This window comes from Hypanus sabinus, chromosome 7, assembly GCF_030144855.1.
Source record: "Hypanus sabinus isolate sHypSab1 chromosome 7, sHypSab1.hap1, whole genome shotgun sequence".
Taxonomy (NCBI): Eukaryota; Metazoa; Chordata; class Chondrichthyes; order Myliobatiformes; family Dasyatidae; genus Hypanus; species Hypanus sabinus.
This window is the reverse complement of record NC_082712.1, coordinates 41,970,056-41,996,434: the sequence shown is the minus strand read 5'-3', so window position 1 is coordinate 41,996,434 and position 26,379 is coordinate 41,970,056. Positions and strand designations below refer to the sequence as shown.

The 26,379-nt window shown below is 40.6% G+C and overlaps 1 protein-coding gene across 2 annotated transcripts in view; it reads left to right on the top strand.

The window, feature by feature from the left end:
* The window catches only part of LOC132396746 (coiled-coil domain-containing protein 17-like), a 36,326-nt gene extending 9,947 nt beyond the window's left edge, over positions 1-26,379 (top strand). Inside the window, exons 5-13 of one of the 2 annotated variants that reach the window (XM_059974603.1) lie at positions 2,424-2,549; positions 5,521-5,660; positions 7,668-7,835; positions 11,662-11,849; positions 13,515-13,600; positions 16,514-16,729; positions 18,683-18,905; positions 23,143-23,253; positions 26,197-26,379. In XM_059974603.1, the coding sequence (XP_059830586.1) occupies positions 2,424-2,549; positions 5,521-5,660; positions 7,668-7,835; positions 11,662-11,849; positions 13,515-13,600; positions 16,514-16,729; positions 18,683-18,905; positions 23,143-23,253; positions 26,197-26,370 (1,432 nt within the window). In that variant the 3' untranslated portion in view covers positions 26,371-26,379. The remainder of the gene's footprint in view (positions 1-2,423; positions 2,550-5,520; positions 5,661-7,667; positions 7,836-11,661; positions 11,850-13,514; positions 13,601-16,513; positions 16,730-18,682; positions 18,906-23,142; positions 23,254-26,196) is intronic. The other variant, XM_059974604.1, reaches the window with a different exon arrangement.

The window sequence follows — 26,379 nt, the reverse complement described above, 5'->3', positions numbered from 1 at the left end:
TGGGACCATAGCCCTCCATATCTATGCACCTATCCAAGCATCTCTTAAATGTTGAAATCGAGCTGGGATGTGCCACTTGCACTGGCAGCTCATTCCACTCTCTCACGCCTAAGTGAAGAAATTTCCCCTCATGTTCCCCTTAAACTTTTCACCTTTCACCCTTAACCTGTGACCACTAGTTGTAGCCCACTCAACCTCAGTAGAAAAAGCCTGTTTGCATTTACCCTATGCCCCTCATAATTTTGTATACCTTTATCAAATTTCCACTCCATCTACCCCATTCCAAGAAGTCAGCTAACCTCTATGTTACTCTTTCATTTGAGGTTAATGAGAGAATGTTGGTTTTGCTTTGGTAATATCAATAAATTTGATAATAAATAATCAATAAAATTACCAATAAAATAAATTGATAAAATAGAGGTGTTGGGCATGGAATCAAACTGCTCTTCATTTAGACAGAGCAGATTTTTTGCTATACACAGGATCTGACGTTGAAACGGTGTAATGAAAACCAGGCAAGCTCTGCAATGAGCAAACACGAGGAAATCTGCAAATGCTGGAAATTCAAACAACACACACAAAATGCTGGTGGAACGCAGCAGGCCAGGCAGCATCTATAAGGAGAAGCGCTGTCGACGTTTTAGGCTGAGACTCTTCGTCAGGACCTGATCCTGATGAAGGGTCTCAGCCCGAAGCTCTACAATGAATTCTCTGGTCTGTCATAGCAGTCCAGATCATGAAACTTGCTCTTCTTCCCCCTTAGACTGGAGAAGATGTATAGTATTCCATGATGTTAATAACGGCCAGCAATATGGTTGCAACATTCCTGATAAAAGTGAAGTCTGCATTTTTTCCTGGTTATTTAAACGTATTGAATATTTGAAACTGCAAATTAGTTGATCAAACAGTTTTGCAATTAGCAGTGGATCTACAAAATGCTGGAATCTGGAGCAACATACAATCTATTCTAAGAAATCAGCAATCAAGCATCACCAGTGGGGGCAGGGGGAGGAATTGTTGACATTTCCAGTTGAAACCCAGGGTTACAACCCAAAATGTCAAAAATTCTTTCCACACTCCACCCCCACAGATGCTGCTTGACTACTGAGTTCTCCCAGCAGGATGTTTGTTGGCAAGCAATATTTAATGTGTCTTAAGTTCGCAACAGCTTCAATTGATCCTATTAAAAAGCAATACATTACAGATATTGGCAATCTGCATTTTGATGAAAGGTTATTAACCTGGAATATTAAGTTTTTCACTCTCCACAGATGCTGCCTGATCTGCAGAGTGTTTCCAGCATTTTCGGCTTTTGTTTCATTTGGTTGTACAGTACTTTATTTTCAGAGTTCAGGTTAACGCATTGCAATTCAGGCTGAAAATTTAAACTAGTTTCCTATAAGTGTTATTGTTATAATTGAAACAAACCTAGGTCAAGAGATGCTTTTTGGTGCAGTGGGTAATGCTACTGCCATGTAACTCCAGTGACCCTGGTTCGGCCATGACCTAGGCTGCTGTCTGAGTGGAATTTGCATGTTCTTCCTGCAACTGTGTGGGTCTCCTTTGGGTGCTCTGGTGTTCTCCTCTGTTCCAAAGATATGCCCATTAGCAAGTTAATTGATCACTAAATTTCCCAAAGTAAATAGACCATAAGACACAGAAGCAGAATTAGGCTATCGCGTCTGCTCTGGGTGGGTTATAGAACTCTGGGCCTGTAGATGAAAATGTGGGGATAATGAAGTGGCATTAATGTAGGATTAGTGTAAATGGGGTTCATTTACAACTTCTCTTTCAGTGCAAGATTCCATTTTAACATTCCAGTAGGAGTGTACTGCCTTGTCCTTACTGTTTCCCCACCTTTCAGCTGATTCACTGCTAATTGGTTGACAGAAGCTGGGAAGAAAAGAATCCTTGGGAATTGGGTGTTTATTTAAGGAGAACAAGGAGGAAGCTAAAAGAGAACTGGCCCAAGTTCCAAACCATTTTCTCTCAGGCATTGCAAGCTGATTGGATAGCCGAAGGACCGTGGACAGTTTATGTACCATAATCTGATGTTCACTGTGTCCACTTTGTGCTGGAAGACAAAATAAAGATGACAGGATTGAGAATGGTGAGGAGAAGAATGTGATGGACATTCTTTAGTTGTGTATTACACAGAGGAATTACATTGGAGGTGGAGTGGGGGGGGGGGGGAGATTGGGAAAAGACAAATACAATCCCTAATCTCAACTAATGAACTTTTTTAAACATTTCTTTGCCATTTTCCAGATGAAGCCTGCTATTAACTTGCTTTTGACTTCAGCTTCTCAGTTGGGTGATGGGTGATGTGGGGCACACTGACGTTATTGAGAAAACTAATTGTCAGAAAGCATACTGTCTAGAGCAGTTTTTGGAGAGTAATTCTCATGTATTTCCTAATGCAGACAAAATAAAGCTGTAAGTAGACAGAGCACTTTGCACTCACGCCCCTCAAAGAAAAAGGAGTTTGTTCAGCAGGCACAGACCTTTGTGCCTTTCTATGGTGGAGGAAGCCTATCATCTGAAATCAGGTACATGTTTCCAAACCCACTCCCCTAGTAATGGAGTGTACCATGTCTTCTGGTAATCTCTAATTACTGAAGAAGATGAACTCAACTGGAGCAAAGATTTATGTGGTGCCTTTACAAAAACTGAAGTTTAGATTCAGTGTGTTAAAGAGGGAGATTTTAATTAAGATTCTGAAGAATGGAATGTGGATAGGTTTATGAGTAGAATTCCAGTTTATAGCTCCTATGGCTACCATGGTGATTGAGGCAGAGTAAACAATCTTCAGGAAGTTGGAACTGAAGAAATTCAGATTTCCCAAAGGTTTGCTAGGCTAATGGAGTTCAGGGGTAGCCAGCTGAGAGGGTATTGTTAGGATTTAAACATGGGAACGGTAATATTGAGCCCTTGTATTAAGGGAGACCTATGATCCTCTGAAGTCAATAATTTTCATCCTCCCCTCATAATTTAAAAAAAACCTGCATTTGTATTTTTATATGAAAGTGTGCGACTTCTCATTTCTCCATGTAACCTCCCCTGGTTATACACTTGCCCATCCACTAAGTGATGTCTTTAGCTCATTCCCAGCAATACCTTTGCCCATTCACTTAACCTGCTTAACCTTGCACATTCTTTGCATCTTCCTCATAACTCATTATACTGCTTAACATTTTATATATGATTTTTCACTTGCTCCTTTAATCCAGTTCTATGATACAGAGTATGAATATCTGAATCCCAGCACCAGCACCTATTGATCACAGTCTCCCAACCTGAAAATGGCTGTCTATTCCTACTATTTCCCATCTGTGACCATTCCCCCATTTACAACAGAATATTACCTTCCCAACACCCCCATCAAATACTTTGTGCTCCAATTTGTGTTCATTAATCCTTTTAGTGGCAATTTATTGAAGGTCTTCTAAACCTTCCTCTTCAAAAGCAATTATCTATTGGTTCTCACTTGTGTATTCTGCTAGCTACAATTTTAAAATCTCTGATAGATTTGTCAAAGTGGAATTTGCTTTCATATGTCCACATTGATCCAGCCCAGTCGTGTAATTAACTTCTACATGTTTTGATAACACAAACTTAACAACAGATTCCAGCATTTTCCCTTTTACTAATGCTAATCTAAGAGATCTAAGGTTACCTCTTTAATCTCTTAATATTTTAAATAGTAAAGTTACATATTCTGTTTTCCATTCTGTTCTGGAATTCATGGAATCATGGAAGATTATATCCATATTCTCCATTGGCACCTCTTTTAAGATCTGGGGATACTACTCATAGTTTGGAGAATTAACAGCTCTAGCAAAACAACCCTGTGAAACTTGGTGGCCTGGATTGCAGAATTTCAGTTGCAAGGAGAGATTGTGTAGGTGGGGTTTGTCTTTCCTTGAGTGAAGGAGGATAACAAAATCTTGAGTGACATGGATGGGTTGGTACAAGTGGGCATTGATAGAAGTTATAAAGTTGAGCGGGGATCTAAGGGGGTATTTTTCTCACTCAAGATGGTTAGAATCTAGAACACACAGTCTGAGGTGTTGCCGGGGACAGGTACCCTTACAACACTTAAGAAACATCTGGACAAACAGTTGAATTGGCAAGACATGGAAGATTACAGAACAAATGTGGGCAAATGGGACTAACATTGATTTTAAGAAGTGTGGCCTGAGTCCTACTTCTGTGCAGTACAACTCCATAACCCTACCTGAAAATATATTTGCATGAAAATTTCAATGTCAGTAAAGTCACTAAATTTTCATTGTTTGTCTTTATACTCGATTTTGTCATTTCTCAAGCTATAACAAGTGATTGTATTGAAGATCTTTGGACGTGACCTGTTGTTTACTTGGATTACTGACAGCTTGAGTTGCGTGTGGATGAAAGATCTTGAGTTCAGCATCAATTTTTGTTCTTGGGTGGATACCACTTCTGCAACATATCCTAACCAAAAAGATAATGTTTTGAACTTATCATTGACCTTGGGAATATTCCTAATTGCCAGTGATACGTACCCCGTAACTGGGTCACTTACCAGCAAAGATAGAGAGGTCCGTTGAAGTCTGATGGTACTATTTTTAACAGTATTTATTGATAAAAATACACAAAAATAATATCAATGCAAACAAACAGATAATATACGTCGTCAATACTAAATCTAAAAGTGCTGGTATAATAATAATCAATAATAAATAGCTCTATCATTGTCTAGGGGATAATGTATTGTCCGATGGAAGTATAAAAGTCACTCAAGTTCATTCAAGCTGCAGCTTTTGGTTGGAGAGAGAGATGGATTAAAACTTGCCCATTCCTTTTATGATGTCAATCCTTCGAGAGTCGTTGGGGCTGATTTCTCCTTTGTTGTTAGCTAAAGCCGTTCTCCTGTGGCAAGGCCCACCAATTCCGAGGCAAATGGAAAAGAACGCACGTGGGCTTTTCACCGGCTTTCGCTATTACAGGATTTCGAGCGTTTCTTCTGGTGCGTCTCAAGGGCTGTTCCCCAGACCCTCTTTTATCCTGACTCACAGGGTCTCAGATGTCAATCAGGGTGGAATGATGCCATCCCCCCAACCAGCCCACATTGCCTGAGGGCTTCCATGAAGTACAGTACTCAATACACAATTCCATCTCCAAGAGACAATGACCTGTTCCGTGGCTTTGTATCGCTGGGGCCAGGACATTCCAAACGTCTCTCTCTCATTTCCTGGGTCTCCTGACCTGACTTAATAGCGATCTTGCAATTCTCAAAGAGGGGGGGGGGCACAGGTACAGGGCACCAGGAGATGCAGAAAGAGCAGCTGGGATTATCACTCTTCTGACCCTCCCTCATTTGTCTTGGCTTCTGCTCTACCCTTCTGCAGATGGCATGGGTGAGATTGGTAGCAATAAAAATGGCGTAGTCCTATGTTTCATCGGAATTTGATGCTTACAACTCTGTCTGCTTCATTTGGTGATTGTTCATGTATCTGAATTTTATCTTCCCTTTCCCAGCGCCCTGCGGCTGTCCTACCTGCAGAATGGTGGCAATGATCAGCTGATCCTTGTGCAGTTACATGACCTCTTAGCAGAAGCTCTACAAGTGGAACGGAGAGTGAAACTGCCAAGAACCAATCGGAAGGACAGAACCTACAGTATGGTGCAGACAAGTTCTCTTTGGGGCAAAAGTTTAGGAATGATAGTAACTTGTGAGAAACATTAGCAATCTATTGTGGCTGAATGTACATCAGTTGCTTGGGCATTATGGGCTACTGAGCCTTAAGATCATGTTTAATATGATTACTCAATGTTGTACAACCTCTTTAAATATTCTGTGGAATTCTTGTGAAATTTGCCTTAGTAATAATTTACTGGCTCCCACCTAGTGAACTCCTTCTGTTCATAAACACAATTTACTTTTTGCCTTTGAAGGAAATGTGGAGTACTGCATGTAATCAACAGCCGTATGGTGTGCTACGTTGAACAGTTTACCCCAACTTCCCTTACTCAGCAAACCTAGTGAGACTGTACCGAGGGAAAGCCAGGCATCTCTCCTAAGTTAAAAGATTGGCACAATGTTGTGAGCCAAAGGGCCTGTATTGTACTAAAGTAGGAGAGACGAATGAAATGGTCTGCTTCCGCATAGTCCCCTGCAGGAGGTCACACACCCCATGCCCACCTGATTGTTTTTGTCTTGACAACACCTTCCTACTTGCTTACTGTTACATCTACTGGTATTTAAAGCATTAACGAAGGTCCTCCATCTCTGTCTATCCTTGGCTATCTTCTCAGAAACCAATTCTGGTCTTGGTCTTGGTCTTGGCAGTATTCAGCATCTTTCATCGTGCCAGTAGCTTCCTTTCATTTTTCACTATTGTCCCAAGTGGAGACTGAGGAATACCACAGCACACAGACATAGGAGGGTTCTTCATTGCTGTTTTCATAGCAGTTTAGTGTTACCAGTCAGGGGTGTTAGCCCTGAATTGAACTCCGAACTGCAGGACTGGTGGACCACTTTTAGTCTGGCCTCTGCCCTTTGACCTGTTTGCCATGGCTGACCCTACCAAGACGCAAGGCATAAGGTCCTGACTCCACCCAGCATTGCTCTCTGGGTCATTGAGGCACGCACGCCTCCAAACCATGACAAGGTTTGGTCCTCTTGGAGGCAATAACACTTTCACCTGGCAACTAAATGAGGAATGGATGTATTTGTAGTAGGATAACTTATTACAGATTGCAGAATGGGAAATTGCATCCCTTTTTTTTCTCTGCAGTATCTTTAATACTAATCTTCTGAGAATGAAATAAGGTCAGGGTGAACATTACTCTCTGGATGGAGTTGCTAGTGGTCTACAGTTACTGTTGGGATCACAGAAGTGAAGTCCTTGCTCTCCTTGTGGTTTAAGTTAACATGTCCGTGCCCTCACTGGTTTTAGTAAGGTTTTAGAACCTTTTAGAAGGTTTTAGTAACCTTCACAACAGGAAGAGTCAGGAGCTGACTAGCTCTTAATTTAGTTAGTGACTGCAAACCAATAATCAGACATCTGTCATTTTGATGTGGGCTGAATGTACATCAGTTGGTCAGGCATTATGGGTTACTGAACCTTAAGGTCATGTTTAGTACAATTACTCAATTTTGATGTGGTTCTCATCTTGGAGAAGCACAACAAGTACAATGGTTTAACTAGAATTCCACATTGCGAGCCTGATTTAAATATAACTTTACTTTTTCCTCTCTCAATCTCTTCCCCAGCCTCCAATCACCAGATTCTCACCCTTTAATCTGGAACCTCTGGTTCTTCCCTGGAGCCTCCCTCCTGTAATTTCTCTTTGTGCTGCTGGATATCCAGTCAGGCTATCAACTTAGCTTTAGTACATTATTGAGCTCTGGGTTACTGCGAACTATTCAAAACACAAAAATACAACTGCAGATGCTGTGGATCAAAGAATACGCACACAACGCTGGAAGAACTCAGCAGGTCAGGCAGCATCCATGAGAAAAGAGTAGCCGAGACACTTCAGCTACTCTTTTCTCACGGATGCTGCCTGACCTGCTGAGTTCTTCCAGCGTTGTGTACGTATACCGCAAACTATTGGTGCCACTCCTGCTGCACAAACTCCCACTGTTGATGTAAATAAAGTGACTCCACCTTGTTTGGCAGGAGGGCATGATACACTTCGACGCAATCTGGATTTCGAGCTGATCTCTACAGAGATAGAAAATCAACGTCTGGAGGAAGAGATTCTGAAGCTGCAGCTGAAGCAACAAAGAAACCACAGAAGAGAAAAGCCGCTGAAGACTTCCATTGGGCAAAGGTTAACCTTATCAGGTAATTATCATCTCTCTCATCAAGTGGGGATCAAGAAGAATACTGATGTGTGATCTGATCACAACTGGGTGGCCTGGTTCATGTTACTTTGTGACCTGGGGTTAATTGGAAAACTAAGGGTTGTTGTTTAACTGAGATCATGAGCTTGTCTATTTGACCCCCTGATCTGCCCTGTTCTCTGAGCTTGATGCACTTTGTATCTTGCCCCTCAGTGTTAACCACAGCTGGAATATGTAACCAACATACATGGCTTTTTTGATTTTTTTTTCTCCCTTCATTTAGAATTTTAAAAAATTATTATCTATTACAGGTTTTTAAATAAATGTTTTTAACCTTTGCAACTTAAATTTACCATTGTTCTTTTTAAAAACCATGATCAGAAATGATTGGAAAGCCTTTCATGGGATGAACTGTCAAAAAACATCACTGTTCAGGGACATGGCTTCAGGATCTACCCTGAGGACACTTGGCCTTGTGAGACAGCTCTGACTGCAAAGTCTTCAGCTCGATTAGACCTCCTGGGCTTTAAGATTACTGTGGCTGTAAGAATTATTTAAGAAGGGAGGGAGGCAGAAGAAATGAAATTATAGACCAGTTAGCCTGACATCTGTGGTTGGGAAGGTTTTGGAGTCCAGTGATGGGTAGTAAAAGCATGTAAAAAGGGCAATGTTACAATAGTCATGGGGGATTTCAATATGTAGATAGATTAGGAAAACGATGTTGGTGCTGGATCCCAAGTGAGGGAAATTGCAGAATGCTTAGAGGATGGCTTTTTAGAGCAGCTTGCGGTTGAGCCCAATTGGAAAGGCAATTCTGGACTGGGTTTTGTGTAATGAACCAGATTTGATTAGGGAGCTTAAGGTAAAGGAACTTTCAGGTGGCAGTGGTCATAATATCATAGAATTCACCCTGCAGTTTGAGAAGCAGCAGCTAAAATCAGATGTATCAGTGTTACAGTGGAGTAAAGGGAATTATTGAAGTAGGAGACCAGAAGGGGCAGAAGAGTTCAGAATGGGCAGGGTTGATACATCCCAAAGATGAAAAAGTATTCTAAAGGTAGAATGGCACAACCATGGCTGGCAAGGGATGTCAAAGGCAGCAGAAAACAAAAGAGGGCATATAATATAGCAAAGATGACTGGAAAATTAGAGCAATAGGAGGCTTTTAAAAACCAACAGAAGGCAACTAGAGGCCATAAGGAGATAAAAGATGAAAATGAAGGTAAGCTAGTCAATAATATGAAAAGGGGTACCTAAGGTTTTTCAGATAAATAAAGAGTAAAAGAGAGACGAGAGTGGATATTGTACCACCGGAAAAATGATGCTGGAGAGGTAGTAATGGGAGCAAAGAAATAACAGGTGAATGTAATAAGTATTTTCCGTCAGTTTTCACTGTCAAAGACACTAGCAGAGTGTCAGAAATTCAGAAGTGAGTGTAGTTGCAATTACTAAGGGGAAGCTGCTTGGAAAGCAAGGTCTGAGGTAGATAAGTCAACTGGACCAGATGGACTACACCCCAAAGTTCTCAAAGAGGTAGCAGTTGCTGTAGAGATTGTAGAGGCATTAGTAATGATCCTTCAAGAATCACTAGGTTATGAAATGATTCTGAAGGACTTGAAAATTGCAAATGCCACTCCACCCTTTAAGAAAGAAGGACAGCAGAAGAAATTATAGACCAGTTAGCCTGACTTCAATGGTTAGGAAGGTGTTGGAGCCCATTTTTGGAGGCGATTGCTAAAATAGGCTAAAGTCAGCATAGGGAGAATCTTGCCTGACAAATCTGTTGGAATTCTTTGAGGAAATAACACACAGGATAGGTAAAGGAGAGTCAGTGGCTGCATACTTGAATTTTCAGAAGGCATCTGACAAGGTGTCACGCATGAGGCTGTTTAAAAAGTTAAGGTACTAGCATGGATAGAAGATTGGGTAACTGGGAGAAGGCAAAGATTAGGAATAAAGGGGGCCTTTTCTGATTGGCTGCTAGTGACTAGTGGTGTTCCGAAGGCGTCAGTGTTTCACCCGTTTCTTTTCGTGTTATATGTCAGTGATTTGGATGAATGAATTAATGGCTTTTTCACCAAATTTGCAGATGATATGTAAATGCAGATGGAGAGACATGTAGTATTGAGGAAGCAAGGAGTCTATAGAAGGAATTGGACATATTGGGAGAATGGGCAAAGAAGTGACAGATGGAACATAGTGAAGGGAAATGTAGAGTTATGCATTTTCGTAGAAGGAATAAAAGAGTAGAACTATCTTTTCAAGAGGGAGAAAATTAAAACAGAAGTACAGAGGGACTTGGGAGTCCTTGTGCAGGATTCCCTCGAGGTAATTTGCAGGTTGAGTCAATGGTAAGGAAGGCAAATGCAATGCAAGCATTCATCTTGAGAGGACTAGAATACAAGAGCATAGATATAATGTTGAGGCATTGTAAGGCATTGGTCAGATTGCACTTGGCATATTCTGAGTAGTTTTGGACCTTATCTAAGAAAAGAAGTGTTGGCACTGGAGGAGTCCAGAGGAGATTACTGCAGGTGATTCCTGGAATGTAAGGACATTGGATTGCTCTGAAGCTGCACTTGACTGGAGTTTAGAAGAATGGGGGGGGGGGCGGGGGAATCTCATTGAAACCTGTCGAATATTGTAAGGTCTAGATGGAGTGGATGTGGAGAGCATGTTTCCTATATTCTATGGTCTAGGTCTAGGCCCTGAAGGCACAGCCTTGGAATAGAGTGGTGCCCATTTACTCAAGGAATTTCTTTAGCCAGAGGGTAGTGAACTGGTGGAACTCATAGTCAAAGAAGGCTGTGGAGGCCAAGTCACTGGGTATATTTAAAGTGGAGGTTCATAAGTTCTTCATTCTTCATAGGATGCCAAAGGTTATGGGGAGAAGGCTGGAGAATGAGGCTGAGGGGGATAATAACTCAGCCATGATTGACCGAATGGCCTAATTCTGTTCACATGTCTTATAGTCTTAATTATGTGAGGCAGAGGGATAGCAGGGCACAGGCCAGTTAAATCATGAGTCATCCATTGAGTCCCTATTACATGCAGAAGTGAGTACCAGTGTTGGAGTTCTTAAGTGTGTGTGGCCAGATCTATTTCAGATGTTGTTTTCCAGTTATAGTCCTTGAGAACAGTAGCGCACTAGAGATTTTTTGCTTACCTCGTTTACCAAAAGCTGACCCTGTCTCTGGAAGCCTCCTCCACATAGGGTGATCCTGGTTGACTGAGACCTGACCCTGTCTATGGTCCTCACCTCTTACATGCAAGTTGGGACTGCAGGGAATTCAGGACTCGAGTGGTTGACTGGGTTTGATCACCCAGATGGCATGGAGAGGAAGTTCCTGCAGTTTGCTCCGGGTGATGATGTTGTGGATGGCCTAGAGTATTTCCCTGTTGGCCTCGATCATGCTTCTGTTCAGTCAGTGGTTCTATGGAGAATGGCTGGTTATCAACATTGTGTGGATCAGAGTGTTCCTGCTCCTGTCAAGAATGAGTTGGGCATCATGTAGCAACACATCTGACCTCCTATTCTAGCAATGAATCCGCCGTAAGTCTTGCAGTGAGCTCAGATTTCACATCTGTCCCTGCAATTTCACCCCAGCCATTGAGTAAAATAAATGAAATCAGTAGTCTGGATTGAAATGTACAGTGATGTAAGTGGCTTAGCTTTTTACTTATTTTGATTAATATTAACATAAATAAATTTAATATACTTTATACAAATTAATTGTTACTTATTTCAATTTTTCTTTTTTTTCTCATCCATTAAAGTTATTTATAAGAAAAATAGTAAGTTGAATGTTAAAACTTACTTTTTGTAGAAGGAGATGAGAAAGATCGGGTACAGATAACATGGAAAGACAATAACCAGAAAATGAAGGCTCTGAAAACAGAAATTGATCTTTTGAAACAAGATCTGGAGATTCAGCGTCTTCAGCGCCATATGAGGAGCTCAAAGACTAGAGACCATCCTGCTGCTCCCCTTCCAACGCCTGTGCACCTGCCAGTGGTAAGATTGTGAACTGAATCCACTTCTTGTACAGTTCCAGTGTGCTAAAGTTAGACAGTTTCAGTCAAAGTAAAATTAACGTCATAAACTAAAGTGAAATGTCAGGGCTTTAGAAGGGGCAGAAGTAATGGCATTATTCAAAAATGCATAGATGGATGTGGGATACTAGACTGGGAAGAGTAACGTAGTTACAGTTGTTTACTCCTGTGGATGCTATCTGCAAAACCTGATCTGTGCAGCAGTATAACATCAGTGCATTTCTTTGTATGACATCCTCACTCATTTGCTTAATGCCATCATTTAAATATCGAGATTCTGAAATCACTTTTTGAAAATGACGCTATTGTATGTGTGTAGGGGCAGTTAGTGGATGATTAATGTGTGTGAGAGAGGCAGACAGTTATGAGTATGTGTGGGAGACGGTGTGCTGCTGAGCTATGTGTATTTTTCAAGTTCATGATCAATACTCACTGAGTCATCGCTGAAGCACAGGGAGTTGCCTGAAATTGTCAGTGCAGGTCAAACAGAATGATAGCCTTCAGGAAGCAGAGGGTGGGCAGTGAGTATAAGCATACATGAGGTTCAATTTTAATGGTAAAACATTAGATCATCTCTCTTCTAGGGTTGTAAATCCATGAAAATATGCCAATTTGGTGATTGATTTATGGAGCAAATTTGTTTAGTCCACAAGAGAGACCCTGAGATCCAGTGGCTGCCACTTTAATTCCTCATCCCTCTCCCATTCTGACATCTCTATGACCTCCTGAACTGTCCTAAGGATCAACATAAGCTTTGGAGGAACCTACCTTCCTTTTCCCACTCCCACTCCGACCTCTCTGTCTAAGGATCAACATAAGTTTGAGGAAAACCACACCCCCTTTCCAATTTTCCGCTTGGCCATGTTGCATCTTGCAGGACCCAACTTTATATTCTTCAACTGTAGGTAATGCACCCTTTCTTGCTCTCCGTATATAACCTCGACATTTCTGCCTGTCATCATTTGCCTCCGTTTTTTTAAATAGGTACTGTTGACCTCCCATAGTGAACACTCTTATCAATACGTTACACAGACCAAGAATCTCAATATGATCTAACTCCTCCTTACTTATCACATTAGCCCATTTGGTCTCACCCTATCAGAGATGTTACGTTATTTCTACTCATCCCTCTCCAGCCTTTCCACTTCCTTAAACTAATGTTTCTCTTTCCCAGTTCTCGTGAAAAGTCCTATACACGAAACACTAACTGTTACTCTCTCCACAGACCTGACTCGCTGAGTGTATGCAGCATTTTCTGTTTCTATTCCATTTTAGAAACAGTAGATTTTTAACATCAGAAGGAATTAAATCAGTGTTTAATCTGAATAATGAGAAAATAGGAAATAAAATTAACGATCTCCAGTTGAACAGTTGTTGGTAACATGTGAATGCTGTCTTCACAGTAAATCTCCATCAAGTCTTTGCTATGATGCAAGTTATACATATGCTGCTAGTTATTCATTAAATTATGCAGAGGAAAATTTTGTTTGTCAAAGTTATTCATTCAAATAATTGGATGGTTTTTCTATATAACCAGAAATATGTGATTCATGAAAGCACTTTACATGAAGGTAAAGTTGGGTGAGGGAAATCTATTACACCTCTTTTATATATTTCATTAATTCAGGAGGACATGAAGCCTCAAACTCCAGCTCTTGCTAAGCAGTTTCTGGATTCCAGTGAGGGATTTGGACCTGCTCCTTATGACCCAGTGTGAGTGCATGTGGGGACCTCTTGGCTTGTTATGAAGTTTCATAATTAGAAGAACTAATTTACATGACATACAATATATTTCCTCCTTTTAATTCAGATTTGGTTATGAATGAGATTTTGGTTTTCCTTTGTCTAACACAGTCTTGCTATGAAAATTCTTTTTTTAAAGAAGATTAGAAAATTAAGTTGTCTATTGAAAATTGGTGAAGAGTGACAGGAATAATCCCAGTAGTGGTTTATATTAATCATTCCCCTTTGAGCAATAATTACCTTCAGTACACTGAATAATGTCTCTTATGTTCACAGTACCTACCAGCATTGTACAATTTATTGCTGCTCTTACTGTTTGACTCATCTGGCAACCATTGTAACAATTGGCCTGAATTTCTGCAGGAATTGTCCTGATCTCCCACCAGATTTTGTGGTATGCCTAGTGAAACTATTTGCTTTCATTGCAAAACTTGAGTCATGGAAGATCAGATGAAGCCTCTGGAATTTAGGTCTATTTATTAGTTGTACAGCATGGAAGCAGTCTCTCCGGCCACCGTGTCTATGCTGACCAACATGTTTATCTCCATTCATCATACTTGCGTGCACTAATTGCACAGCCCTCTATGCCCTGCTCATTCAAAGACCTGTCCAGATGCCTTTTAAATGTTAGTACAGTTCCTTCCTCCATCATTATGCCAGAACACTGAGCTGCTAGTCCTGCCCACCCCTCAACCATATTTTCATAATAGCTATAATAATATTAAGTAATTCATTTTATTCTACCATTAATATGGACATATAAATGTTTTACAATCCTTTGAGTTTATGTCATATCTACAAACTTGTAATATTTCTTTACATTTCAGTCATTTAAGGAGAGTCCAGTCCCTGATTAGTTCTCTATGCTGTCCCAAAGTTGTCCCAAGCTTGTGACTGGAATATGATTTTAGGGCCACAGATTGCTCTTTACACTTCATCCATACAGACATTATTGACAGCCCACAATGAAATCAAAAGTGATGTATGTGAATGTGTCCTTGGCAGATCATCCCTATTCACTTTCCCAGCCAGGTTGCAGCCTTTGACAGGGTGGACCACATTTTCAACTCCAAACTTTTTCTGCTGCTCTTCACCGGTATGAACTGTACTTCTCCCAGGTCTATCTGTACTTTGCAGTCATATCCGGAAAATTGTCTGGAAAGCTTTGTAGAACATTACTGTACAGGAACAGTACTTCAGCTCACCATGTCTGTGCAGGTCATGATGCCAACTTAAATTGATCCCAGCTGCATGCATGTTATCCATTCCCCTCCATTCATGTGTCTGTTTAAATGCTTGTTAGATGTTGCTTTCATATCTGCTTCCACCACCTCCCCTGACGATGCATTCCAGGCACCTACTGCTCTCTGTGTAATAAACTTGATTTCTTAACTTTCCTCACACTCCTTTAAACGTTCCCCCTCTTGCCTTCTAGTATTTAACATCTCCACTCAGGGAAGAAGATTGTGACTATCAACCCTATCTGCACCCCTTATAATATGGTATGCTTCTACAAAGTCTCCCTTCAGCCTCTGACTCCAGGAAGAAAAGAATCCACGTTTATCTCAACCTTTCCACTATCCCCTAATTAAGATGAAATCCTGGTGAATCTCCTTTGCACCCTCTCCAAAACCTCTACATCCTTCCTGCAATGGTCCAATCAAATTTTTATACAGCTGCAACTTGACTTCCCATCCTCTCTGCTCATCACCCTGACTGGTGAAGGCAAGTATGCTGTACACCTTCTTTAACATTTCCGTCCTTCCCTTCCAGTCCTCAAGAAGTGTCTCAGCCCAAAACATCAACAGTTTATTCATCTCCATAGATGCTGTGTGACCTGCTGAGTTCCTCCAGCAGTTTGTGTGTGTTTCTTTATTATCTTGACTACTTGTGGTGTGACTTTCAGGGGGCTATGGATATTTCTTACCTGAGCCAGCACTGTCCTTTCAATTCTTTAGTACTATCTTTGACCGACCCTCACTTCTCACCTTTGAACTGCCCCTATAGCCCCAGTCAACTCTAAGTATCAGATTCCACATGTGTGCCAGAGAAGCACCATCACTTCTTTGATCACCACTTTACTGACATGTCCTGGATGAACAGAAATTTTCTCTTATGAACTATTGGAAAAATTGAAGCCAAGTTCTCCCGTCCTTATCTCAATTCAGAGCCCCATCAACGTAATCAAATGGTAAGAGGTAAGAGTGGTTACTAGGCCTTTCAGCCCCTGAAATCCACTGAACCATATACTGTACTAATATTGTGGTTGTACGGATCTTTGTCCTCAGTACCATGTTCCAGCCCAATTGATTTTTTTTTCCCACCACTTTCTAAAAATCTATCCAGCTCAAACTTTGAATATATCTAATAGCTTTGGTATCCATAATCATTGTCAGTGCTTAAGGTCATTGACAAACTTAATGTCCAACTTAATGTTTAACTCAGATATGCCCATGTGATCACATATCTACACCCTCAAAAATACTGACTGGGTTATTTGATGTGCTGTCAAAAATGTAACTGTAGGTTTGATAAGTTGGACCGAAGGGCGTGTTTTCACACTGTATTAACTATTCTGATATTTTTCTGGACAACTTTGCACTTCCATCTCTCTTAACATAAAATATCCTAAACATTTTAGCCACAATGTAATTTGCACCATATCCTATTCACCATCATCCCCTGTCCTTCAAAGGTATTTGTTTCTGGTAATCAAATGATACAAGTAACAAAAATTGGTGGGGATTTTATCCCACGCGTTTTAAATTAAATTTACTGTGAGAAACAAAATTTGTAGTATGGTATTGCACCATCTTTTACTATTCTGGATAAGATAACGATACTATAAGAGTGTAACGATACTTTCTGTCTGATTTCTTCCAGAGCTGGTTTTGTGGTGTTCTATGATTTCTTGCTAGGGTTGGATCCTATTTATCGGGTTAGCCGCCTGGTTGTGGGGCTATACCATGGCAAACAGGAGATGGGAGATCCTTCCCCGCTTCCAGCTGCCTACTGTGACATCAGCAACTCGCCTTCCTATTTCTCAGACACCAGCGGGGGCAACGGAGCAATCCTGGCAGTCAAGCAAGTTGTCCCCAGGTGCTAATTGGGTAACAGGTTATTAACCCCACATATAAGTAATAAGTTTTGTGAAAGGACCAAACCATTTTAAAAACTGGTTAGGATCAAAACTTTAAAATTATTCCATCATGACATCTTGATTTAGCAAGTTTATTAAGACCACTTGGCTCTTCAAGTCTGCCCGGCCAAGTAATATGGTCATGATTGATCTGTCCCAGGCCTCATCTCTTTGTGCCAGTTCCCCATCACCCAATAAGCTGATTGCCTAATTGATAATTTTATGGCTGGCCATTTGCAAGGAAGAATTGCATGTTGCTAAAGTTTCACTATCATGGAATAGGTGGAAAGCAGTGGAGTGTGGTCCATCACTGAAAGATAATCAGGAATGAGCTAAACTTCAGGGGGTACCTTGGTGATCTTAGAGGTTGAAATATTGAATTGCAGTGTTTCTAAAATGAACAAACCTAGCAGTCTTTCTGTAACACTTGTTTGAAGGATAAGTTTTCCAGTTTGCTTTCACTCCCCCCCATTGGAAAAAAACTTATTTTAGGTAATTTTTTCTTTCAAACAAATTGTCCCTAAACCAAGGGTGACACTGGTGAAATACTCCTGGGGTTCTGATAGTGCTTCCTGGCATTGGTTACTGGAGCTGAATATGAACCCCTTTGGACTTAACAGCAGCAAGTTATTGTAGTGAAAGCAACAGCTTTACATGACCTTGAGTTGTATCAGACACTATAGATAGTGATATGTTTTACAGTGTGCCTGTTGATAGAAATATGGTGGCTAACTTGAACTCAGCAATAACTAACAAACATAATGTAATCACTGTTTGTTAGTCTATATTATGTTAATTGCAGGATTAAAGATTGACCAGGACACTGGGCGACCTTTCTATATTTCTTCAAACAGCTAAACCTTTAGCTTTAACCAGGGAAGACATATGGGTCCTAACTTAAAGCACCTCCCACAGTCCACTCTTCCTCAGTACTGAAGTACTTCCTCTGCTAATGTTATGTGCATAGATTTTATAATGCATCTTACAACTACAAGTAGCGCTGCTACAAGAAAGCAGCCTCGATCATTAAGGATTCTCACTGCCCACGTCATGCTCTCTTCTTGTTGATGCCATCCCAAAAGAGATACAGGAATCTTGGGTCCCACACCACTATGTTCAGGAACAGTTATTACCCTTCAACCATCAGGCTCCTGAACCTCAACACTGAACTGATTCCACAACCTATGGACTCACTTTAAAGGACTCTCCAAAACTCACATTCTCATTATTTATATATGTATGTATTCATTGTATTTGCGCAATTTGTCTTCCTTTGCACATTAGGTGTTGGTCCGTCTTTGTGTGTACTTTTTAGAAAACATAGAAAACCTACAGCACAATTCAGGCCCTTCAGCCCACAAAGTTGTGCCAAACATGCGCTTACCTTAGAAATTACTAGGCTTACCCATAGCCCTGTATTTTTCTAAGCTCCATGTACCTATCCAAAAGTCTCTTAAAAGACCATATCATATCCGCCTCCACCACTGTTGCCGGCAGCCCATTCCGCACCCTCACCACTCTCTGAGTAAAAAACTTACCCCTGACATCTCCTCTGTACCTACTCCCCAGCACCTTAAACCTGTGTCCTCTTGTGGCAGCCATTTTAGCCCTGGGAAAAAGCATCCAACTATCCACACGATCAATGCCTCGTATCATTGATTCTACTGTAATTCTTTGTACCTCCTTCGAATACCCACAAGGAAATGAACCTCGGTGGTACATGGTAATTTGATAATAAATTTACTTTGAATTTTGAACTTTGAACTCAGTCAATACCAACACCCTAAACACCAAGCTGATGCCTTGTTGACTGGGAGTAGGTTGTCTACCTGTCTGCTTATAGATAATGGATAAAAGGCTGAAGAGGAAATAAAAAGTGGTGCAGACTTACGTTGCTTCCTGTTCTGTGGTAGGGTGCGTCCATCTCCCAGCATCAGTCTTGTTGTGGAACTTCAAGCTTCTGGTGGCATTGATCCCTATGGACACGACATCAACCGACTTGTCTCGCGAGGCTGGGTCAAGGCAGATATTTTTGACAGTCAGAATTGTGTAATCAGTGGCCGATGGAAGGTTCCAGTTCGCGTTCTTCCAGTTATTCCATCCGTGACCACAGGTGAACTGAATGGAGTGCCTCAGGTAAAGTAAGCTGGACGGATAGCGGGAATAAACGGGGTGTATATGATGCAGGTGTGCGGTCAGATCTAACCAATTTTACATTGCAAGGGTTTGGAACTCATGTCAGTCAGTGATTAATGACTACTTTGGACGAGTTAATGGCCCTTGAGTTTAGAAACCTTAGGGTTCATGTAACTGAGTTCTTTAAAATGGTTAAAGATTTGCTAAAAACTAACATAGGTAAGCTGATTTGTCAAATTGGGGAATTCCAGAAGAAAGTATCTAAACTACTTAGATCAGGAAGATATTTTCAGAATAATCAGGTTTGTTCTCAAATTCCCTGCTTTAAAGAGTTCTAGATATCAGGGCCCATTGAAACTTGTGGGACAGAATTTGACTGTGTTAATGAAAGCATTTGATTGGTAGAGGTTCAATTCAGACATGATCTATGAAATGAGGTTGAGAGTTGAATGGCTGACTTTTGATCCTATAAATCAGATCCAGTATATTACGGACAGTTCATACAGTGGGTTTAAACTTCCAGGTAAGGCACCTTTTGCTAAAGGGATGTCAAACAAGAGGACTGGAAGTAATATTTCAACACTCATTGCAAGTGTGTATGGACTGTGTAACATACCATAGAGCTTTAGGCTTCATTGTTAGTGTTAATGGCCATGAAAGCAAAGAGTACCAAACATGTAGAAGATACTAAAATGGCTGGATATAGGAGCATTCTGTTTAGTTTTGGTCAAAGAGTATAATGTCATTCATGAAAATGCAGAGAACAATAAACAAGATGAACTCTTACAAGGCACAATACTCTAAAATTTGAAATCTAAACTGTAAATAGAATGCTGGAAATTCTGAACAGGTCAGACAGTACATGTGGAAAAAGAAAGGGTGACTTTTCCATATGGCTTCAGATTTTAATAATTTTGGATGTTAATCATTGTCCCACATTTGGACAACTGGAGCAAGCAATAATTCTGCTGTTTCCATTTCACCTCCTCCGTGTCTGTGTCTAATATTTTCTCTTTTCCCTATCCTTGTTACTTTGTACCTTCTTCCCTTTTTCCCATCAATTCCTCATGCCTTCCACACTATCACAGCCCTTCTTATCTATTTTCCTCATTTTTCCTTCCCCTCTTCCTTATTTCCTCCTTGCTCTCCTTTCCCATCTTTGCACTTGTCTTTTTGTTTCAATTTTACTTAATGACATGAAATATTAAGTTAATATTTTCTCTTAGCTGAAGCTTCCTGACTGAATGTTTGCAGGAATTTATCTTTTCTGATCATTTAAGAATAAACTCCAAGAGTTGAAGTTACTTTTTTCTGAGAAGTACAAGTTAGGGAAAATAAATTTTAGAAGAAAGGATGAAATCACTGTTTGTTTTGCGTATTTGAGGTAAATGGGAATAACCGTATGACCATAAGACATAGGAGCAGAATTAGGTCATTTGTCCCATCGAGGCTGCTCCACCATTCAATTATGGCTAATCCTTTTTTTCCCACTTCAGCCCTACTCCTCAGCCTTCTCCCCTGAAACCTTTGCTGCCGTGTCCAATCAAGAACCTGTTAATCTCTGCCTTAAATACACCTAATGACCGGTCTCCATAGCTGCCCACGGTAACAAATTTCACAGATTCATCACCATCTGGCTAAAGAAATTTCTCCAGATCTGTTTTAAATGGATGCTTCTCTATTCTGAGCCTGAGCCCTCTTGTCCTAGACTCCCCCCACCATGGGAAACATCCTTTCCATATCCACTTGGTCTAGGCCTTTCAACATTCAAAGGGTTTCAATGAGATTCACCCTCATCCTTCTAAATTCCATCCAGTACAGACCCAGAGCCTTGTAAGATAACTCTTTAATTCCTGGAATCATCCTTGTGAATCTCCTTTGGACCCTCTCCAATGCCAGCATATCTTTTCTAAGATGAGGGGCCCAAAACTCAAGGTGAGGCCTCACCAGTGCCTTATAAAGCCTCAACATCACATCCCTGCTCTTGTATTCTAGACCTCTTGAAATAAATTCTAACATGGCATTTACCTTCCTCACTACTGACTCTATCTGCAAGTTAACCTTTAAGGTGTTCTGCACAAGGACTCGCAAGTCTCTTTGCATCTCAGAATTTTGGATTTTCTCCCCATTTAGAATATAGGTTGTACATTAGTGCATGACCTTGCATTTTCCAACATTTTATTTCATTGTATTCTTCCCACTAATTTTTTGCTTTGTTGTATGTTCTCTTTTGCTTTTGCATTAGCTTTGACTTCCCTTGTCAGCTATGGTTGTACTATTTTGCCATATGAGTATTTCTTTGTTTTTAGAATACATCTATCCTGCATGTTCTTCATTTTTCACAGAAACTCACACTGTTGCTTCTCTGCTATCATTCCTGCCAGCAGTTCCTTCCAATTTAATTTGACCAACTCCTCTATCATACAATTGCAGTTTCCTTTACTCCACTGAAAAACTGCCACATCAGACTTTACTTTCTTCCTATCAAATTTCAAGTTGAACTCAATCATATTGCGATCACTGCCTCCTAAAGGTTCTTTTACCTTCAGTTTCCTAATCACCTCCAGTTCATTACATAACACCCAATCTAGTATAGCTGATCCCCAGTAGGCTCAATGACAAACTGCTCTAAAAGCCATCGTAAGCATTCGACAAATTCACTCTCTTGACATCCATTACCAACCAAATTTTCCCAATCAACTTGCATGTTGAAATTTCCCATGACTATCATATCATGCCTTTTCTATTTCCCATTGTAATCTGTGGTCCACATCCCAGCTACTGTTGGGAGGCCTGTATATGACTGCCATCAGGGTCCTTTGACCTTTACAGTTCAACACACCAGGATTCAACATTTTCCGATCCTATGTCACATTTTCTACTGATTTGATGCCATTCTTTACGAGCAGAGCCACACCACCCCCTCCAGCTACCTTCCTATCCCTCCAATACAATGTGTAACCTTGGACATTCAGCTCCCAACTACAACCATCCTACAGCCACGGTCTGTGATGGCCACAACCTCATACCTGACAATCTGTAATAGTGCCACAAGATCATCCACCTTATTTCTTCTACTCCGTGCATTGAGATCTAACACATTGAATACTGTATTTGCCATCCTTTATGATTCTACGTCCCTAATGCACTGATACTCTCCCTGCTGGCTGCAATCTTGTTCTATCATCTGCTTGCCCTTCCTGACAGTGACTGCATGCTATCTTTGCTTACTAACCCTCCATACCGGTTCCCACCCCCCTACCAAATTAGTTTAAACCCTCGCCAATAAACCTGGTAGAATGGTAGAAGTCAAGCTGTATCTGTTGAATTGGGAAGGAAAATAAATTGGATGTCAGAAGCCACTTCTTTCTGGAGAACGTTATCGTTGTGGTACAGAGTTGCTATGAGGCCTCTTGCATGAATTGCCAAGCTGCTGCAAGAAGATGATGCTTTGAGTTCTAGCACTGATAGTGCTGATACTCTGATTTTTTGCTCTCTGTCCTTCAGCACTTTCCCCAATTGCCCTACAGAAATGAAAAGAATTTGCTGAGGTGACTAATGAGCTGTTACAGAGATTTACTTTAATGCATTGATGCGGATGCATGAGGTTTCTCATAGTCTCACCATGGAACAATGCGCATGTAACGTCAGCCATCATTGACCCTACTCTTGCAATGAGCAAACAGCAACTGTACAAGTCGTGTGCTGTGTGTGTCCACTCTGGTTGAGTAGCCACAGGTGCTGAAGCAATAACTATTTGACTATTTACACCAGCACATGATTTTATCTCATCCATCCTTGTGTGAATTGTGTCTGGTGTTGTTACCTATGAGGCAAAGTCTATCAAGAAGTCAGACTGGTAATGACAAGGTAGGACAAAGGGCTGCCAGTACTGTTGAAACTTTATTTCGGCCCTGAGAAAGGCTGTGCAATCATTTTACATCTAGGTTTTTGTTGGGCACAGGAAACTACTAAGAGAAATTAAAGTCACAGCTGTTACTTTGAAGTTACTTCAGGTAAAAATTAAATTCCCTTTATTTAGTGGTTTGGTCTTCTCTTTGAATGAGCACAAGAAGTGTCTTATTTTGTTTATTAAACCAACAAATTAATAATTGAAATTAAACAACCTGCAGTGAAGCTTGCGTGAAGACTTGGAAACTGCCACTTATCCTATAGATTCAGACTTATTTTGGCAAAGTTTATTTGAATTGATATAGTATTTTCCTTTGTTTTATAGTTGGGAAATGCAGAGTTATATTTCCGTTTAGTCAATGCAAGGGATGCTAATGTCCAGACAACTGCTGCTATTGATCCCAACAATGCCAGACTGTATAAATACCCACCACTGGTAGGTACAATTTCTTCCAAATTCTAATCTTTAGTCTGTCCATGGGATTATCTGGATGGTTACATTTGGAGGGTAGGAAACACTGGAAGTTGCTGGCCACCAAATGTTCACTATTGTCTAGGAGAAGTGATTTCTTCTTATGTGTCTCTTAAATGCATGGCCAATTAACCTCTGCCATCTGGTCTATTAGAGAGTGAAGCATGATGTGAGGGAATAGCAGTGTCAGAGCAGAGGTCTAATGTCACCTGTTCCTTTGAAGAATGTTACTTACCTTTACCACAGATGAATTAAAAAACAATTAATTCTAACGGGATTATTGTAGGAGTGCTGTACGTGCACAGCTGATGGATTGGATTGACTTAGTGGGGTGAAGTATCTGTTTTCATGATGTTTCCCTCCATTACAAAATACTTCTGCCTGAAGTAAATATCTAAGTTGGTTTTGAATATACTAGTAACAACCCACTTGTCCACACTAGTAACATTGTATGCTATCAGTATGTATAAATGAAATATGAAGGATATATTTGAGCTAATTCAAATAAAAACAGAACACATTTAGTAAGCAAATAGCAGATGTGTAAATGTGAAATAAAAAGAATGACAATCTCCGCATGCCAGGCAACATTCTCAACACAGTTACCTTTTTGGATTGATGACCAGAAGTACTCATCCTTCCCTGAGGTTTACTTTGGAAGTATTCTACCTATCTATTTGGTCCCAGATTTGTTGGGCTGTAGTTACAGATTCAGTGCACCCCAACACGGAAAGGGAAATTGCCCAGAGTTTCAGTCCATCCAATAGCCTAGACCCGACTCTAGGATGACTTTCTGCTTGCTCTTTCAGTGATAGCACATGGAAGTACATAGTGCATGCCGCTGTTATTCTGTGGTACCAAGGGCCACAGAACTTATTAGGACCAGCTAACAAGGATCATTGCTAAGCTATTGTTGCTTGATGCTGAAAAGGGCACTACTTTCCAGCTGGAATGACTCACTTCATCTGTCTAGGCACTTGGCTCAGGATTTCTCTCTGAACTCTTTGTTTCCTCATTCCTTTTCTTTAAAATAATCTTTATATCATGTCTCTTTGATTAAATTCTTGTGAGCACCTGTCTTAAAGGTCTGTTGGCCCTTGTGCCAATTTGTTTTGGCTGATCTCTCTGTTCTGAAATGCTTTGAGATGGCTTTCAAGAGGTTCTACTAAATCTCATTGTTGAGGGTAAGAAATAGAAACAGAACCAGGCCATTCTGCTACTCCTGCCTGCTCTTTCATTCAATGAGACCATTTATCTCAGTGGCACTCTCCTGACCAACTTCCTCTTCTATGTTTCCAGTTGGGATTAAAAATCCATCAATGTACTTAGTGTCTGAGCCTCCAAATGTTCTCCATTCTCTGAGAGAAGAAATTTTTTCTTTGTCTTAAACACACAACCAATTATTTTGATATTCACTTTTTCTAGACTCCCAAGCCAAGGGAAATCTGCATCTACCGTATCCAGCTGTAAGAATTTTGTATAAATCATTTAGACCACCTATTTTTCCTCTAACAATTGAGAGTGTTAACCCCAGTTTGCTTATGTCAAATCTATATTTCAGGAATCCCTCTGTTGCGCTTCCTCTATCATCAGTATTTCCTTAGCCTGAATCCAGAACTGTGTATGGTATTCCTGATGGATAACACCACCACCCTCTAAAACTAAAGCATCTCCAGCTCTCAAATCCTCTTCAAATACAGGCTTAAACATTTTGTGTTTCTAATTGCTTGCTGTACCAGCATGTTAAACTTTCAGTGATTCACGTACACAGACACCCAGGGCCCTCTGAAAAGCAACAAGATTCTATCTCTAACCACTTAAAAACAAACCTCCTGCCTTTCACTTTCCTCTGCCTGTGTGATTGCCCCCACAGTTTTCTCATTTTATTCCACGAGACCAAAGCTCTTCCCCAGAGCAAAAGAGAATGAAGGAAGAATTGATAGAGGAATTCAAAATAGTGAAGTGTATAGGTAGGGTAAATGCAAGCAGGCACTTTTCACTGAGGTTGAATGAGACTTGAAGAGGACATGCTTTAAAGGGTGAAAGGTGAAATGTTGAGGGAGAACTTCTTCATTGAGCCAGAGCTGAGAATGGAACGAGCAGCCAGCATAAGTTCTGAATGCCGGTTTGATTTCAACATTTAAGAAAGATTTGGATAAATACATGAATGAGAATGTCAAAGGCTAAGGTCTAGGTGCAGGTCTACGGGTCTAGGCAGATTAATAGTTTGGCACAGGCTTGATGTGCAGAAGGGCCTGTTTCTGTGCTGTAGTGTTCTATGACTCTGTATTTTCACCCATCTTTTAACCTGTCTACGTCACCCTAAAGCTCTATTCTCAAAGATCACATCAGTCAGCTTTGCTGTTTTTCATGTCAAAGGAAAGAAATATTGGTTCTCTATTGGACTGACGCTAACTGCTGTACTGACTGAGACCAGCAAATAAGAGCCACTTGGCTCTTTTGAAAGTAGGAATTGTGAAGCGTTCTTCATGTGATATTTTAATGGTTCTGTCTGAAGATCTGTCTACAGTGTCATTAAATTTTCAGTTTGACAATAATAATGAAAGGGTCACAGAGAGAAAAGCACTATCAGAGTAAAGAGGAGCAAAATGACTTGGCTTAATTGTATAATATCAATAATTTAACTGATAATTTTGTTGTGGCCTTTACCATTTGTAATGTAACAGTGTTGTCTTTGGAAATGCTTCTAATTCAGAGTAGGTAATATTAGAATCTCTCACATATGTACAATGTTTCACGTTAGGATTACTCTGGACTGGGTGCCCTGTAAATGTCAATGCTACAATTTGATCATAAACAAAAAGCACAAGTGGATGGATCATAATTTTAGCAGGTGTAGTGAGAATAGTGGTTACTCAAATCAAATGTATCCTGTTTTTTTTCCAGGCTGCAGTACGCACTATTATCCCCATTGATGCTCCGTTTGCATCCTATCGTCCACCTAACCATTACACAACAATGCAGCTGATCTACCCTACCTTTGGAGAGAGCGTGGACCCTCCTCCTCCCTCTGCTGACACTGTGGTCCTCCACTACTCTACCTCTGCTCGAACTCAATAAGGATAGACA